Genomic DNA, 14,173 nt, shown 5'->3' with positions numbered 1-14,173 from the left:
TTGCAGGAGGGCTTCACGTCTTCCAGGATCTAATGCTGCATCACCCACACTACCCAGCTTGCCACTTAACTGCAGAGAAGCCTGCAAACGTGAAAGTGCTGTCTGAACTTCTGCTAAGAGACCAGGTCCTAAAACTGATTGTGATGACTGAGTGGTTTCTCTGCCAGTAGAATACTGATGTCTCTGTTGTTCTATCGAATCCCTCAGTCCAACTGCAATGTATTTCAAATCTTCTCCTGACTCGGTGCCAGAATCTTCCACTCCCGCAACTGAACTACCGTTTGTGTCTCCAGTGCCCTGTTGTGCACATGGTGTAGCACCCTGAACTTTCTGCTGGGCAGCTCTGTCCGTAAGCAGGGAAGACCGCAGCTGTTCAACCAGCAAGGGCAGAAGTGAGGACTCACCCTGCTGCACTCTGCGGTGCACTCTCGTTCCATCCTCGCCTTCTATGATTTCTTCTGAAGTCATTACAGAAGAAGTCTTGTTGTCATCATCACCAGCAGCAACTTCAGCAACAACATTTGCACATGCTGGAAAACAATGAACTAAATCATGTCCTATTTTAAACAATCATAAAAAGACAAGTGCAATAATTACAGATAAAAATGGAGAAGAAAGACAACAATTCACTGTATAAACAAGCCATTCCACAGTGAACAGACACACAAACGAGGAGCTTAACACTGTAACTCAGCTTTTGATCTTGTTTTCTCCTTCAGAACACACATATACTGTACAGAGATCAGCCCTACTCAATCTGTTGCATTAATAAACAAAGCCATGTCATTAATGAACAAAGTCATATAATACTCTGAAGTAGTGGTTTATGAGCTGGCTTAAAATGTTTATGTCCTTGTTTATATTCCTATTGGCAGTGTAATAGTTCTGATTATATTTATCCTTTTTCAGTAGCATAACTAGGGTATAGCAGCCGAGGTGCTGTTTTGTGGCAGGCAAAAAAAATGAGAAGATGCAAATGAAAATAGGAGGGTGGAAGGCAATGCATGAGAGGGAAAAAGAAGAGGAAGTTGGAGAAGAAGGAAAAATGGTGGGGGGTTACTAAAATGGGAAGGAGATAGATATGTATGACAGAAAATCATGACAAGATTCTGACTGGAATGTGTTGAGAAATAGTTCCATATGGCTTATTTGTCCCTGATTTGCTTTCTCAATACAATGGGTGGGTCAGAATTTGCTGAACAACATTAAAAACAAAAAGCTAATTACTGTATTTCATCCACTGACAGGCCTATTGACACATATTTCATTGAAATGTGAAATAAGTTGCATTAAAGTAAGTATTTTTCCTGCGCACTTTCAACAGAGTTACAAACAAAAGCCTAAAATCTGCTACTGCAAGTGATGCAAGCTCTTTTGTAGATAAAGCTAAAAATGCCATTTATTTATTGCAATACTAATATTAAATTTTCAGCACATTATGTGTGTCTGTGTGTTGAATACATAATATTTATAGACTAATGATGTACTGGTACCCTAAAATTTGGAAAAGATTTTGAATCAATAAATAAACACTTAAAAACAAAACTTTGGTATCTCTGATTTGAGTGCAAAATCTTCCCAGAAAATATACGTATATCACAAAACATGAATATTTTGTGCTTTAATTTTATACAGCATTTGCTATTTTAAAGTAGTTAATTATTCTTCTCAAGAAATGATGATAAATGTTCCAAAATTCACTTTGCCTATACTATTGGCAGAGATCCCAGATATGAACCTCACACTGTACAATTATCTGTTAAGTGCTGTATAAGAACAACAACTGATGATCAGGCGTACCTTTCTGTTCAGCCATGACAGTGCGTAACCTCGCTCTTATTTGTCTTCGGCCCTCGTAGTCTGTGCAGCTTTCAAGCTGAAATTTAAAAGTAGCAGTCTATTAATACAAGACTTGACCATACTTCCATTTCCACACAATATGTAAACATACTTGGTCTACAGGGATGTATCTGTATGTATTGCAATCTGTGCAATGTTTTCAGTCCGCAAACAGTTATAAAGAGTCTGAAATGAAGTTAATGTTTGATGGATGCTGAAGTTCTGATGGGAAAACTCATTACGCTTCTAACAATAGTAATCAGGTGCACTAGTAATAATTAATCAGTATTACAACGGAAATATACATGACACGTCTAAAAAGCGAAGTTCCTTTTATCAATATGTTTCACATTTGAAGTAAATAAATTGGGAGGACAAAACTAAATATGGCATTTCTTTGTTGAAGTTAAATACAAATATGGCACCTTTAAAAAAATAGCTAGGCAATTAAAAATGGAAAAAAGAACATAGTACACCAGCCCCTTCAGACAACTTGTATAAGCTTGTTTAACACATGTGGGAATGTGCAACTGTGTGTTGTGTACCCCTCTTTACAGCTGTTTTTATGAACATGTATAAATACTTCACACACACACACACACACACACACACACACACACACACACACACACACACACACACACACAGGCACACACACTAGTTTTCTCCATTTTTAATCTTTTGTAAATACTTGTTTATGAGCCCCAAATGAGCTGTTTGAAGAAAAGCGAAGTATTACAGAAATACAACATGTAAGGAGCATATCTGGAACACTGATAATGGTTCAAATGGCTCTGAGCACTATGGGACTTAACATCTGACGTCATCAGTCCCCTGGAACTTAGAACTACTTAAACCTAACTAACCTAAGAACATCACACACATCCATGCCCGAGGCAGCATTCGAACCTGCGACCGTAGCGGTCGCACGGTTCCAGACTAAAGTGCCTAGAACCGCTCGGCCACAGTGGCAGGCTGGAACACTGAGATTAAGCAGTTGCAAGAACAATAGCATAGACAATAGACTAAACATCTCTTAATGTTCTCGTAATACACTAATGTCCATAATCTAAGGGATCTTAAAGGTCCAAAAAACATGAATGACAATTATAATACGCTCCCTAAACTGTGCTCTTGCAGTATTGTAACAAATGGCAGCCATATTATGTATTAGGTATGCAACATGGTGTCTCATATTTCTGGATAAATGTCCTCTTGAAATAAAAAAAAGTAGTCAGTGCTGATAAAGAGTTCCTAGTGTGTCCCAGGTGTAATCATTTGTATTTATACCCAAAGAACCAACTGGATGCTCCAGATGTGTGTTCTCTCCACGTTCACGTACTATCCCACTAAGAGAGTCCAGTGTGGTCAAACATTACCATCCATCAGATGGGACCCAAGTGCAATGCCCACAACTCTACCCTCTCAAAAAACCACACATGCCACTGACAGATGTCATCATATAAACACAGTCATTAAAGTACTCCAAAGAAACACAAGCAGTGGACTATGAGTGCCTAACATGCTAGTGTCTCAGATGAGAATTGAGATGCTGGCATATAGGTCCCTTTCCAGAATATTGGCAGTTTATTAACATGTCTCAAGAGATGCCCAGAGGAGCAGATGCCAAGATCCACTCACTGACCTGAAGTGCGACACATCCTAGGATGCAACACTAGCGTTATGTTCCTGGATCCACTCACAGTGGCCTTAATGTGCAGTGAACACCCATCACTGAGAACAAACTTTCCAAACTGATGATATGCAGTCTGACAGTAAACATGTGACACAGATGCTGCCATGTGGTCTCTCAAGCTTGGGGAAGTGCCTTGGGTACTTAGGGTGAGGTATTTATCCTGGCACTGGCAATTGGCATATGGTGAACTTTTCCTGAACTGCCACTGATTGTTTTCCATATTTTGGAATCTTTTCCACAGCTGTGAAATGAGACTACAGGCAACATTAAACTCTGTGCCCACTCCATGCTGGCTGGGGCCAGGCTCCAATCTGCAAACTACGCAGCCATGAATAATATTACCTAATGTTTGTTTTGCTATGACTTAATATCCTTTGTCAAATGCACAAATTCAGAGCCATTGTGGCCGAAACATCTGTTCACATGGACTACCGCAGGTGCACTGAACAACAATGCAATGCTGTACCATGGACGTAGTGTATTTTTATGTTATCCTGCCATGGTATTGTCCTTACCATACCGTAACACTACAATTTTTCTTGTGGATTTCAAAAATGGCTTATAAGCATTAGTGCATTTATTTTTTTATACAGTGATATTTAACTGTGATGCAGTGATAGCACTAGGTCATACAAGTTTAACTCTCTGTACCCTTTAACAGTATATATACAGAATGAGAAGATGGTGTTTCCAGTTGCACAAGTGGCAAAAACTAGAGGGATTGTGTTAAACATTTCACAAGCAAATATGCACACAAATGTACAGAATGCTAGCCAGTCTAGATTACTGTAAGTAATTCATTAATACTCTACCGAGAATTTAAATTTTTCTTTTAAGCACATAGCTGCAATCATGCTACAGATGTAGCCTCCCAGTATGAGTTCTTGCAGGGCCTAAATACCAAGCCACGCACTTCGTTCCAGTAAAAGCTGCTGACGGGACACACTTTCATCTATCTGCTGAATGCACTAACGTACCCATACCATTGGCTACCCAACAGGGAGATTTGAAAAAGGAGTCTTGCGGTTGCTGTTGGCCATTTACTAGGTGGTAGAGGGCACTGAAGTTTCTCTTGATTTTCAAGTTTTCAGACAGAGCAGACTGCCTCATGTTGTCTGCCTCCATCTCTGCTCTCTCGGACTGGCCGACGGCTGGGTCAGACATGAACAATCTCTCTCTCTCCCCTTCTATTCCTGCATTTCACTATCACTCAAACTGACAGATATATTTACAGTCGAACATGGACCAGCCCTTGTGTACACTGTGCCGCCAGAATATGGTCAATATTTCTGGCTTTCATTTCAAACTGTCTCCCTTTCAGAGCGCCCCCTCTCCCAGCCTTGACACGGACACCTCCACACTAGGTGCAGTCTATATACAATATAAAGAATAATGCAAATACCAAATATGTGGTCATCATGTGCTTCAATACAGGAACATCAACAATATTATGAAAAAGATAGAGTGTTACTCACCATGAGGATGTCATCCTGAGTTGCAGATAGGCACCATGAAAAGACTGTTATATGTAGAACTTTTAGCCAATGTCTTCTTCAGAAAGAAAAACACACATGCATTCACACAAGGAAGCAAATCTCATGCACAGATGACTGCTGTCTCCAGCCGCTCCAGCCAGAATGCAACCGCGACATGTTGAACTGAAGCACCAATCCAGAGTGGGATGGGGAAGGGGGAGGGATAGCAGGGTATGGGTAGGAGGAAAGACGTCAAGCTGCCACACACATATTTCTGTGGCACACCCAGGTTCAAGGCATGCCAAATCCACTTGCCCAGACTTCTTATTCCAGTCCTGTCACAGGCTTATCCTACCCCATTAGAGGCCTGTGAAAGCAGTTATATCATACACCATCTCTGCTACAACCACTGCACAGCTTTTTATAGTGATATGACTACCAATCAACTGCCCACCAGGATGAATGGCCCCCACCAAACTTTGGCCTAGGGCAAAGTGGACCTGCCTGCGAGACAACATGCAGCTGAACATAGCATGCTCGATTTTAATTGGTGCCCCACCACCTGGGCCATTTGGATCCTTTCCTCCACCTGCAGCTTTTCTAAACTGCGCAAATGGAAGTTATCATTACAACACATTCTCCGGTCCTGAAATCAGCCTGCCCTCAGTCTATGGTAACTTATGGTCCCCACACTCTCCACCCAACAGTTTCCATCCCCTCTGTTCTATCACCTCCTCCCAATCCATGCCCCATCACTCTCATTGTGTACTGCTCCCTGCAAACGCAACCACCGGTCCTTTCCCATTCTCTGTACCTTGCCTTTTCCATTCTCCTCTCCCCCCCCCTCCTACCCCCCACTTCCCCCTTTAGCCACAAGACACTGCACCTGGCAACACACTCCATCTGGCAGTGCTGACTTCTCTACTGCCACCCACACATTGTTATCCCTCCCCCTACACCACTGCACTACAGACTGCTGCTTCAGTTTGACACTACACAGTTGCATTCTGGCTGGAGCAGCCAGAGATAGCAGCCACGTGGGCATGAAGTCCACTTGCTTGTGTGAATGTGTGTGTCTTCCCATTTCTGAAGGAGGCTTTGGTTCAAAGCTCAATGTGTAACAGTCTTTTCGTTGCACCTGTCTGCAACTTAACATGTCCTCTTTACTGCAGAAATAATAACTTGACACAAATCATATAATTTATACCAGTAAGATGCTAACTTTTACCCCTGAAGCTATAAGACTACTACCGCTATATTACACAGTATTCCTTGTAATAATTAACTAAATGATGAATTTCACTTGGTTAGACTCTTATGTGATCATTCATTCACTGTGAATGGTCTACATTATTTTGCTATATTTGAAATAAAGCATTTTCTTAAAGGTGCAATAGTATTACATTTCAAGATGTAGTTCACTTTTTAAATCACATCTCAGAAAATAAGTGTATAAGGCAAGAATTTTCATTATTTTAATTTTGGAACAGACCATTATTAAGCAATCATGGCATACTACAGCTTGTACTCAAACAGTTCAAGTATAATAACACATGAAACAGAATAAAGAACTTTGTAAATATAAGGTAACAGATTGTTTTATCTGTTAGTATCTGTTACTACTCTAACAATTAGAAAATTAAACAAAAGTTGTCTTACAAGATGTCTCAACAGTGCTTCGTCCCAGACGTCTTCAATATCGCCTTCGAAATTCTTACTGTAGCTCGATGAGATAGTCTGCAGAAAGAAAATAATTTTCATGAATTCCAAGTGCAAATTTTGAAACATAATAATATATTTTTTAAACATGCAAGTTCAAGTTACAATAAAATAGACATCATCCACTATATCAGTTGTGTGAGACCTGAGTTTCTCCTCAAATATACAATGTTCAAATAATTTATGGGAATAAAGACAGGTGACTTCCTCAACAACTGCCAATATTTTGACAGCTGACCACCCTGTCATTGTCAAGGCAAACCTGCAGCAAGGTGACCCATGCCAGAAGTTATCAAAAGTGAACATTACTAAACAATGGGTGAGGCAGCATAAATTTGCATAAATTCTGCATGGTATCCTACTCCCTCCCTTGTCAAGAAACAGAGGGTCAGAATCAATTCTACATCACCCTTTCCCATTGTTTAGTAATTTTCACTCTTGATAACTTCTGGCATTAGTCATATTTGGTTGTAAGGTAGTGCTAATGTTTACACTGTGTGTGTGTGTGTGTGTGTGTGTGTTTCATCTTTACAGAATTGCTCTGCAAACTGAGGTTTTAAATTCACTAGCACAGCACTTATTTGCAGCAGATTTGCTTAGAAAAGGACAGGGTGGTCAACTGCCAAAATACTGGTCATCAATTGTGTCACCCAGCTGCTTTCCCATAAATTATTTGTATATCAGTCCTTTATTTGCATTATAAAAGTGCTGCATTACAAATGTGCCTGTTCAGTGCTGAGTGCCTACTCTATGTGGTGAGTAGCCAACTATCATAATTTACAGATAATGTAAATGATATCATACATGTACAGTGCATTACTCATGGCAAAACAAGTCATTTGAGGAGGCTGAGCGAAATGCCTTCCAGTGACACTGATTTAGGTGTATTTTAACAACACCATTTCTTAAAGTTCACCATTTGGTGTGGCATGTATTCTGAACATACAGAACCAGGGGATTCACATGTGTTATCTTTGTTTTCATATACACAGAAACTAGGATAGAAGACAAACTAATGCTCTGCTTTATTCCTCGGTGTAGATAAGCAGCACTGTTTATTCCTTAATGCCAACTGATTAAAGTCTATGTGAGAGATGGTTTACCATACTTTTCTTCCAACCTTTTGAACTGGCACCCTCTACAGTTTCTACAATTACTGATCCAGCCACTACATATGACATGAATGATGTTCCATAATAACTGTATCAGTCACATTACAGTACACTTTTACCAATGTACCTGTCTACCAAAGGCACCATCTGCCACAACAGAGTACATCATAAGCTTAAAATTCAATTACTGTAAAGGCATAAAATCAGAAGGACCCTGAATCAGTAACCTGGAATGGCAATAACATTCTCCAAATGGTATGCAGTTGTGTAAATGATAATGGTGACATGCAGCAACAGCACCAGAAACTGTTGTCAGCAAAGAGTGAACAGCATCAGAACAGCAGGTAGCAGAACAGAAATATAAGAGATGAACTGTACAAATAATGTCACTGCTGACTGTTATATCACAAGTTTATTGCAGGTTTATGGTTCTTGTAGCTTCCTACACAACTTCATGGAGTGGAAAATTACTTTCAGCTCTTTATTATTGGCACTAGCCTAGAAGTTAGCTTTAGTGGGTCACAGAAGGAAGTTTAGAGTGTACCATCTTCCAGACAGTAATGTCATTAGAGTTGGGACACTAGCTGTAACTGAAAATGATGGGCTGATAGAATGAGAAAAGGTAGGGTGGCGATGGGGGTAGTGCATTACTAGCCAAAGCTATAAACCCACATTACACCTTGCACTAATACGTGACTGATAACAACACGGGGAGAAGTACCTAGCATCTGAACTGGCAAATGATCATGAAAGTCCTTTTTCAACTTTGCTTGCCTTTAGGCATGTTATATGCCGGGCACAGTACCAACATGCAGTTGAGTTGATGCTTCACACACTCATTCATCACTTAATATGGAACTATAAGAAGTTATCACAAGTGATTGAGGGCTATTGTGGAAAACCTATCGTTGGGTGTATTTTTGTTCCACTCCTGACACATACAAATAGTGTCATCGCCATTTCCCTCATTTATTTCCAGCTGCAGATGGTAACACGGAATGATTCTTCGATAAATAACCACCAATACCAAAGTGGCATCGAACTGAAAACTATGAAGTGAATCGCCAGATGTGCTTCTGGATTTACGTTCAAGTGTGCACTACGGAGTTCTTACCCGTTATGCTTACTGCTATAATCGCGCTCGGGGTTAAATTTCTTAAGGGTGATAAAAGCAATGTGTTAGGAGTATAAAGAAACACAGTTGTAATATAGTTGGGTGTTAGCATAAGTTACACATTCTCACTCTGTTGGATCCAAGTAATTACTGGGAACGGCCATTCCTCCCCAGTTTGCGCAACAATTGGTTTCCTCCGGAGCGCAGTACTCTGAGGGCCGTAGGAGGTAGCATAATGCTGCTCGCTGGTCAAATTCCCACGATGTCCTGCCCTAGGTCAACAACGGCGCTCTCAATCAACACGTGCACTCGCGAACAACTGCCGAACGGCGACTAAAGACAGAGGGCGCGGGAGGTGTGTCCAAAATAGGCTCGGTTCATCGTGAAAAAGACGGAGGCAGCTTCTGCGGCAGGCTCGCTATTTCTGTCGCTACCAGCTAGCGGCTAGCCCCTCCACCACTCTCCGCAAGCAACGCAGAGCTGCGGCGCGCGTCTGCTGTAGCGGCGCGCAGAACGCCTGGCGGCACATCAGCATGACAGCTGCTACCCCTAAAGTCACAATTTTTCTTGACATCACGCTTCAACATAATGTTCAAAGACAACAGAGGTGTGACACTGCAAGCACACGGCATATTTCCGCGAACTACAGCGCACCGTGAACACGCAGTGAACAGCTTTCCTATTTAAATTACGGATGCGTGATGATCGATATTTACAAAGTATCAATGTTGGATGAATAGAAATCGATGTTTCAGTATCGATACTGAATTCTCTGGAACATTGTAACATCGATGTTGTATAAGCTGCAACATGGTCGCGTACTGAACAGTGACCCGAATGTAGAATAAATTTCCTTTACTACACTTCTATGGTCACAAATTTTTTTGTCATCAGACTACCGGTTTCGGACTATAATTACATCTTCAGATCTGTTTTATATTAGAACATGGTTTTTTTATAAAATAGATCTGAAGATAGTCATTATAGACCGAAACCGGTAATCTGATGAAAAAAAGTTTGTGACCATACGCGTAAAGTAAAGGAAACTTATTATCGATGTTGAACACAAAATATTAACCTTCGATGGTGGCAGAAAACCAGATTACTTGTTACAACCGTCAGTTTTTTCGTCATTTAAACGAATCTTTTTCTGAACTTATATCGACATCGGTGCAGTGGTTAAGGGAGCAGCAGAAATAACATTTGGAAGAGAAAGTCATATATTGTGCTTTGACCACATGCTCAGTTTGTTAGCAAAAAGTTCTACTGAAAAGACTGGCAAACTGCCTGCGTTTATTACTGCTTTGAAAAGGATTATAATGTGGTTTAAACAAATTGTATTAATAAGTGGTGAACTAAAGAGATGGTTGTGACCAATGGAAGTAGTTCATCATGAAATTTGCGTAGGAAAGTACGTTGCAAGCAGTAGGCCTACAGTAACCCCAATAACTAGTGTGTTGAATATCAAAATACCTGGCATGTAACCAACTGGAAATAATCTGAAGAGGAACATCATATCAGAAATCAAAAAGCGATTGCTACCATCTGAACGTTATAAAATACCACAAGAAAAGAATAATGAGCAAACGGACCTAAGTTTAGTTATTATCTGAAAGATCGCCTTCTACGTGATAAACAAGACCCATTAGAAGTATGGAATCACATGATCTGTACTACCTGTTCTAAGCTACAAAAAACTGGACCCGATATTTAGCTCCTGAAAGACTGATCTCAAAAGCAGACTATGCTCTCAATCAAAATCAGAGTAGCCCAAGGGAGAAACTGCTGTCAAAACTTTTATTTTTACATTCTGTAAATAGAAAATTGTGGTATATGCAATATTAATTATTGCTGTATTTATTGGTTAACAAATATGGTATTTAACTGTATGTTATTCGGATGTTACTTTTTACGCCATTCTTTAAATTTATCATCTGACATCGATGTTTATATGTCAATACTGCAACTAAAATGAACATCAATGATTCGCCAACATCGCCCATCCTTCCACAGAACTCGTGCGACATCGTTGTTAAATGATTTCCATTCGTCCCGATTTTTCTGAGACAAGTTTTCTCGGACCCGATAACACTCGTTGGGGAGAGTGTAAGGTTTTGGATTTTGCCTTGGCTAGCGTTAAACTATGGACCTGTTATTTTGGTTATTTCTTTCAGAACACTGGAAAACATCCATGGCGATATTACAATGCGTCGATCACTCGATAAATGAGCCTGTGTAAGCATTCCCGTTCAATAAATAGATTTTATAGAAAACTCGTTGGCACCGCGATCTCATCAACAATGGGAGTGTTGGGACTTCGGAGGTCGATGTCCGTAACAGCGTTATTGCCTCTGCGTATTCGTCATTGTTACGGTAGCTACAACTGTTATTTTGATAAATGGTATTGCAATACAATTATTCAATGAGATAGTTTTTGTTCTCAAATGTAAACGAAATCAATTATCACAAATGCCACTGCACAATTTGTTGTGGAACAACTTTTAAATAGATAATAATATTTATTTCAGTAATCAGCGATTCTGAGAGTCATGAGCGTGATTTCGCGCAGGCCCAGTTTCGAAAGTGTAGTATTTCTTGTTTCATAAACTTCAGTTCAAACCATGTAATATTTGGATACGCGAGTTATATTTGTAATAAACTGGAAGTAAAATCATCGCAATCTGGAAGGCAGGTGACCAATAGAATGCGCATGGCATGTTGCCCACTGCGGAAGTTCACTTACCACTTTCGTTCAAGAAATATACAGATAGGCCTAACATTATCAAGGACTCTGAAACGGTTCCCAAACTTGCTGTTCTGTCGTTTATCAGAACACTCTGTCAGCGAGACGGCACTTGCTTAAGTGTGGAGCTGTAGCGGATATTTCAAAATTTCGCGTTTGACGGAACTTCTCTCTACAATAATAGGGGGGATATTTTAATGTGTGACAGAAGTGCTTGCTTCATCCTACATACTGAATGATCGACTAGCCACGTACATCTGTTCATTAATTTTTTTGTGAAATGTTGCATATTTTTTAATCTACAAGCATAAATCAGTTATCATTTAAGGTGTGTGTATTGTTGGATGAGCAATTGAGTAAGAATCATTTTGATACATTGGATGCAACTATTTTGTAAGTTATATGGCCACCAGTGAAGATCACACGACCAAAATGATTTTATATATCGGCAAGATTTGAACGAAAATAGTAGCAAAAAGTTATTTTATCACAAAGTGTACGAGGGTCATTCAGTAATTAAAGAGACAAATTGGTCTTGAGTAAAAAGCATTTATTTTTACAAAACAATACTTTTTCTACTTTTCAACATAATCCCCTTGAACATTTATGCACTTGTTCCTGCGGGCTACAAGCTTTTTTATTCCGGTTGCAAAGGGCTCTTTATCTTGATGTTTGCACCAATTTCCCACAAACTTTTTCACGTCCTCGTTGTCCTGGAACCTCTTCCCACGTAATGCCTCCCTCAGTGCACCAAACAAATGGAAATCACTAGGTGCTAAATCAGGACTGTAGGGGGGATGGTTTCACGGGTTAGTTGAGCAATATGAGGACGTGCGTTGTCTTGTTGGAGAATCACACCTCTCCTCTGAAATGCACAACGTCTCTTCACCTTGTTTAAAAGCAAATCAGAATAGTATTGGCTGTTCATTGTACGCTGTTCTTCGAGATAATCACAAAAAACTGGACCTTCAGCATCCCAAAACACCGCCAACATGACTTTTCCTGCTGATGCTTGGGTTTTGAATTTTTTCTGGACAGGTGATTTGGTGTGCTTCCACTCCATGCTCTGGCTCATAATAGTAAACCCAAGTTTTGTCACAAGTTAAAATTTTGTTGAGGAAGTGCTCACCTTCCCTTTCATAATGTCGCTTCTGCTCTGTGCACACTCTCAACCTTGTTTTCTTGTGTAGCCCCATCTTGCACATGTTTTGCTGTTCTTCAGCTTGTTACAGATAATGTTATGAACTGTATCAGCACTAACTTGAACCTTACCAACTATGATTTACACAGTCACACGGTGGTCGGCACGAATAATGTCATCAATCGACTTTCAAGTGAGGGAATTGAAATTGTAACTGGTCGGCCAGAATCGTGTTCGTCAGTCACTGAGTCGCGACCATTTTTGAACTGCTCTACCCAATTGTAAAAATTTGCACGATTCATACATCCTTCCCCATAAACTTTAGACATTCTGTAGCATATATTCAGTGGTTTCTCGCCGTCAGCTGTTTTCTCGCCGACAGCAAGTAAAAAACGAATAACAGAACGTTGTTCAACTAATGTGGTCGTTTCAAGCGGACTCGCTATATATTTTGAGGTTATATACAAAACAATGTTGATACATCAGCGGATCAGGGCTCATCCCAGTGATGCCAATTTAAAGCCATAAGAGTACCAAACTTGCCCTTCTAACAGTTTTTTTCCCAAACCAATTTGTCTCTTTAGTTATTGAATGACCCTCGTATTTACGTAAGCATAGTCTCTAATAAGCTTCCGGTAATCTCAGGCGCCTTTCCTTACAGAAGACACTTGTGAAAGCACTAGGGTAGTTCCATGCCAAGTCACCCAAGCCTTGACACCAACCATGTCAGATTTTGATGAAACTTGGTACAATTACTTCTTTTATCATCCTGAAAGCACTTGTAAAATTTTTTTGCTCTATCTCTTATAGTTTTTTTAATAAATTTTTAAAGTTTTTAGATTTGGCTTTGTTTCAGCAGTTGGAAATTGTAACTTAAAAGTGTCCTCACAACTAAAAAAAATTGTATATTAAAGAATGCTCAAGATATCAGTATGAAATTTTGGAATAAGTTTGTGTATTATATCTAAATGTTAAAAAAATTACCATAAAGATATATTAAATTCTTCCAAATGAAAAAAAAATTTATAAGTTTTTTATTTTATTTTTAGCTAACGGATGTTTAGTTTTACAAAAACTGCAATATCTAGAGTCTCAGACCTAATAGAAAGCTCAAATTTGTTTTAAAATAGTCTTAATTGTATAGGCTATTAGATAAAAGAAAAATTATTTTGGCTTTTTAACCTGTTTAATAGTTATCTAATTTTTAAATTAATATTAATTATATTTTAAAAATAAAAAATGCCAAGTGACTTAGACACCGAAAATAAGTTTTTGTCTTCTTGGAGTAACAATGTACACTTGGATTTTGTATTGTTACTCCTGTGTTTTGAAGT

The 14,173-nt window shown here is 39.5% G+C and overlaps 1 protein-coding gene across 3 annotated transcripts in view; it reads right to left on the bottom strand.

Moving 5' to 3' along the window:
* LOC124548747 (titin-like) overlaps positions 1–14,173 on the bottom strand; it is a 491,683-nt gene that overhangs the window by 23,341 nt on the left and 454,169 nt on the right. For all 3 annotated transcript variants that reach the window (XM_047125191.1, XM_047125192.1, XM_047125193.1), the window contains 3 exons: positions 6,670–6,747; positions 1,801–1,876; positions 405–530 (listed from right to left, as the gene is read on the bottom strand). In XM_047125191.1, coding sequence (XP_046981147.1) covers positions 405–530; positions 1,801–1,876; positions 6,670–6,747 — 280 coding nt within the window. The remainder of the gene's footprint in view (positions 1–404; positions 531–1,800; positions 1,877–6,669; positions 6,748–14,173) is intronic.

Source organism: Schistocerca americana, chromosome 1, assembly GCF_021461395.2.
Source record: "Schistocerca americana isolate TAMUIC-IGC-003095 chromosome 1, iqSchAmer2.1, whole genome shotgun sequence".
Classification (NCBI taxonomy): Eukaryota; Metazoa; Arthropoda; class Insecta; order Orthoptera; family Acrididae; genus Schistocerca; species Schistocerca americana.
The sequence above is the reverse complement of the archived record's forward strand: the minus strand, read 5'-3'. Positions and strand labels throughout refer to the sequence as shown.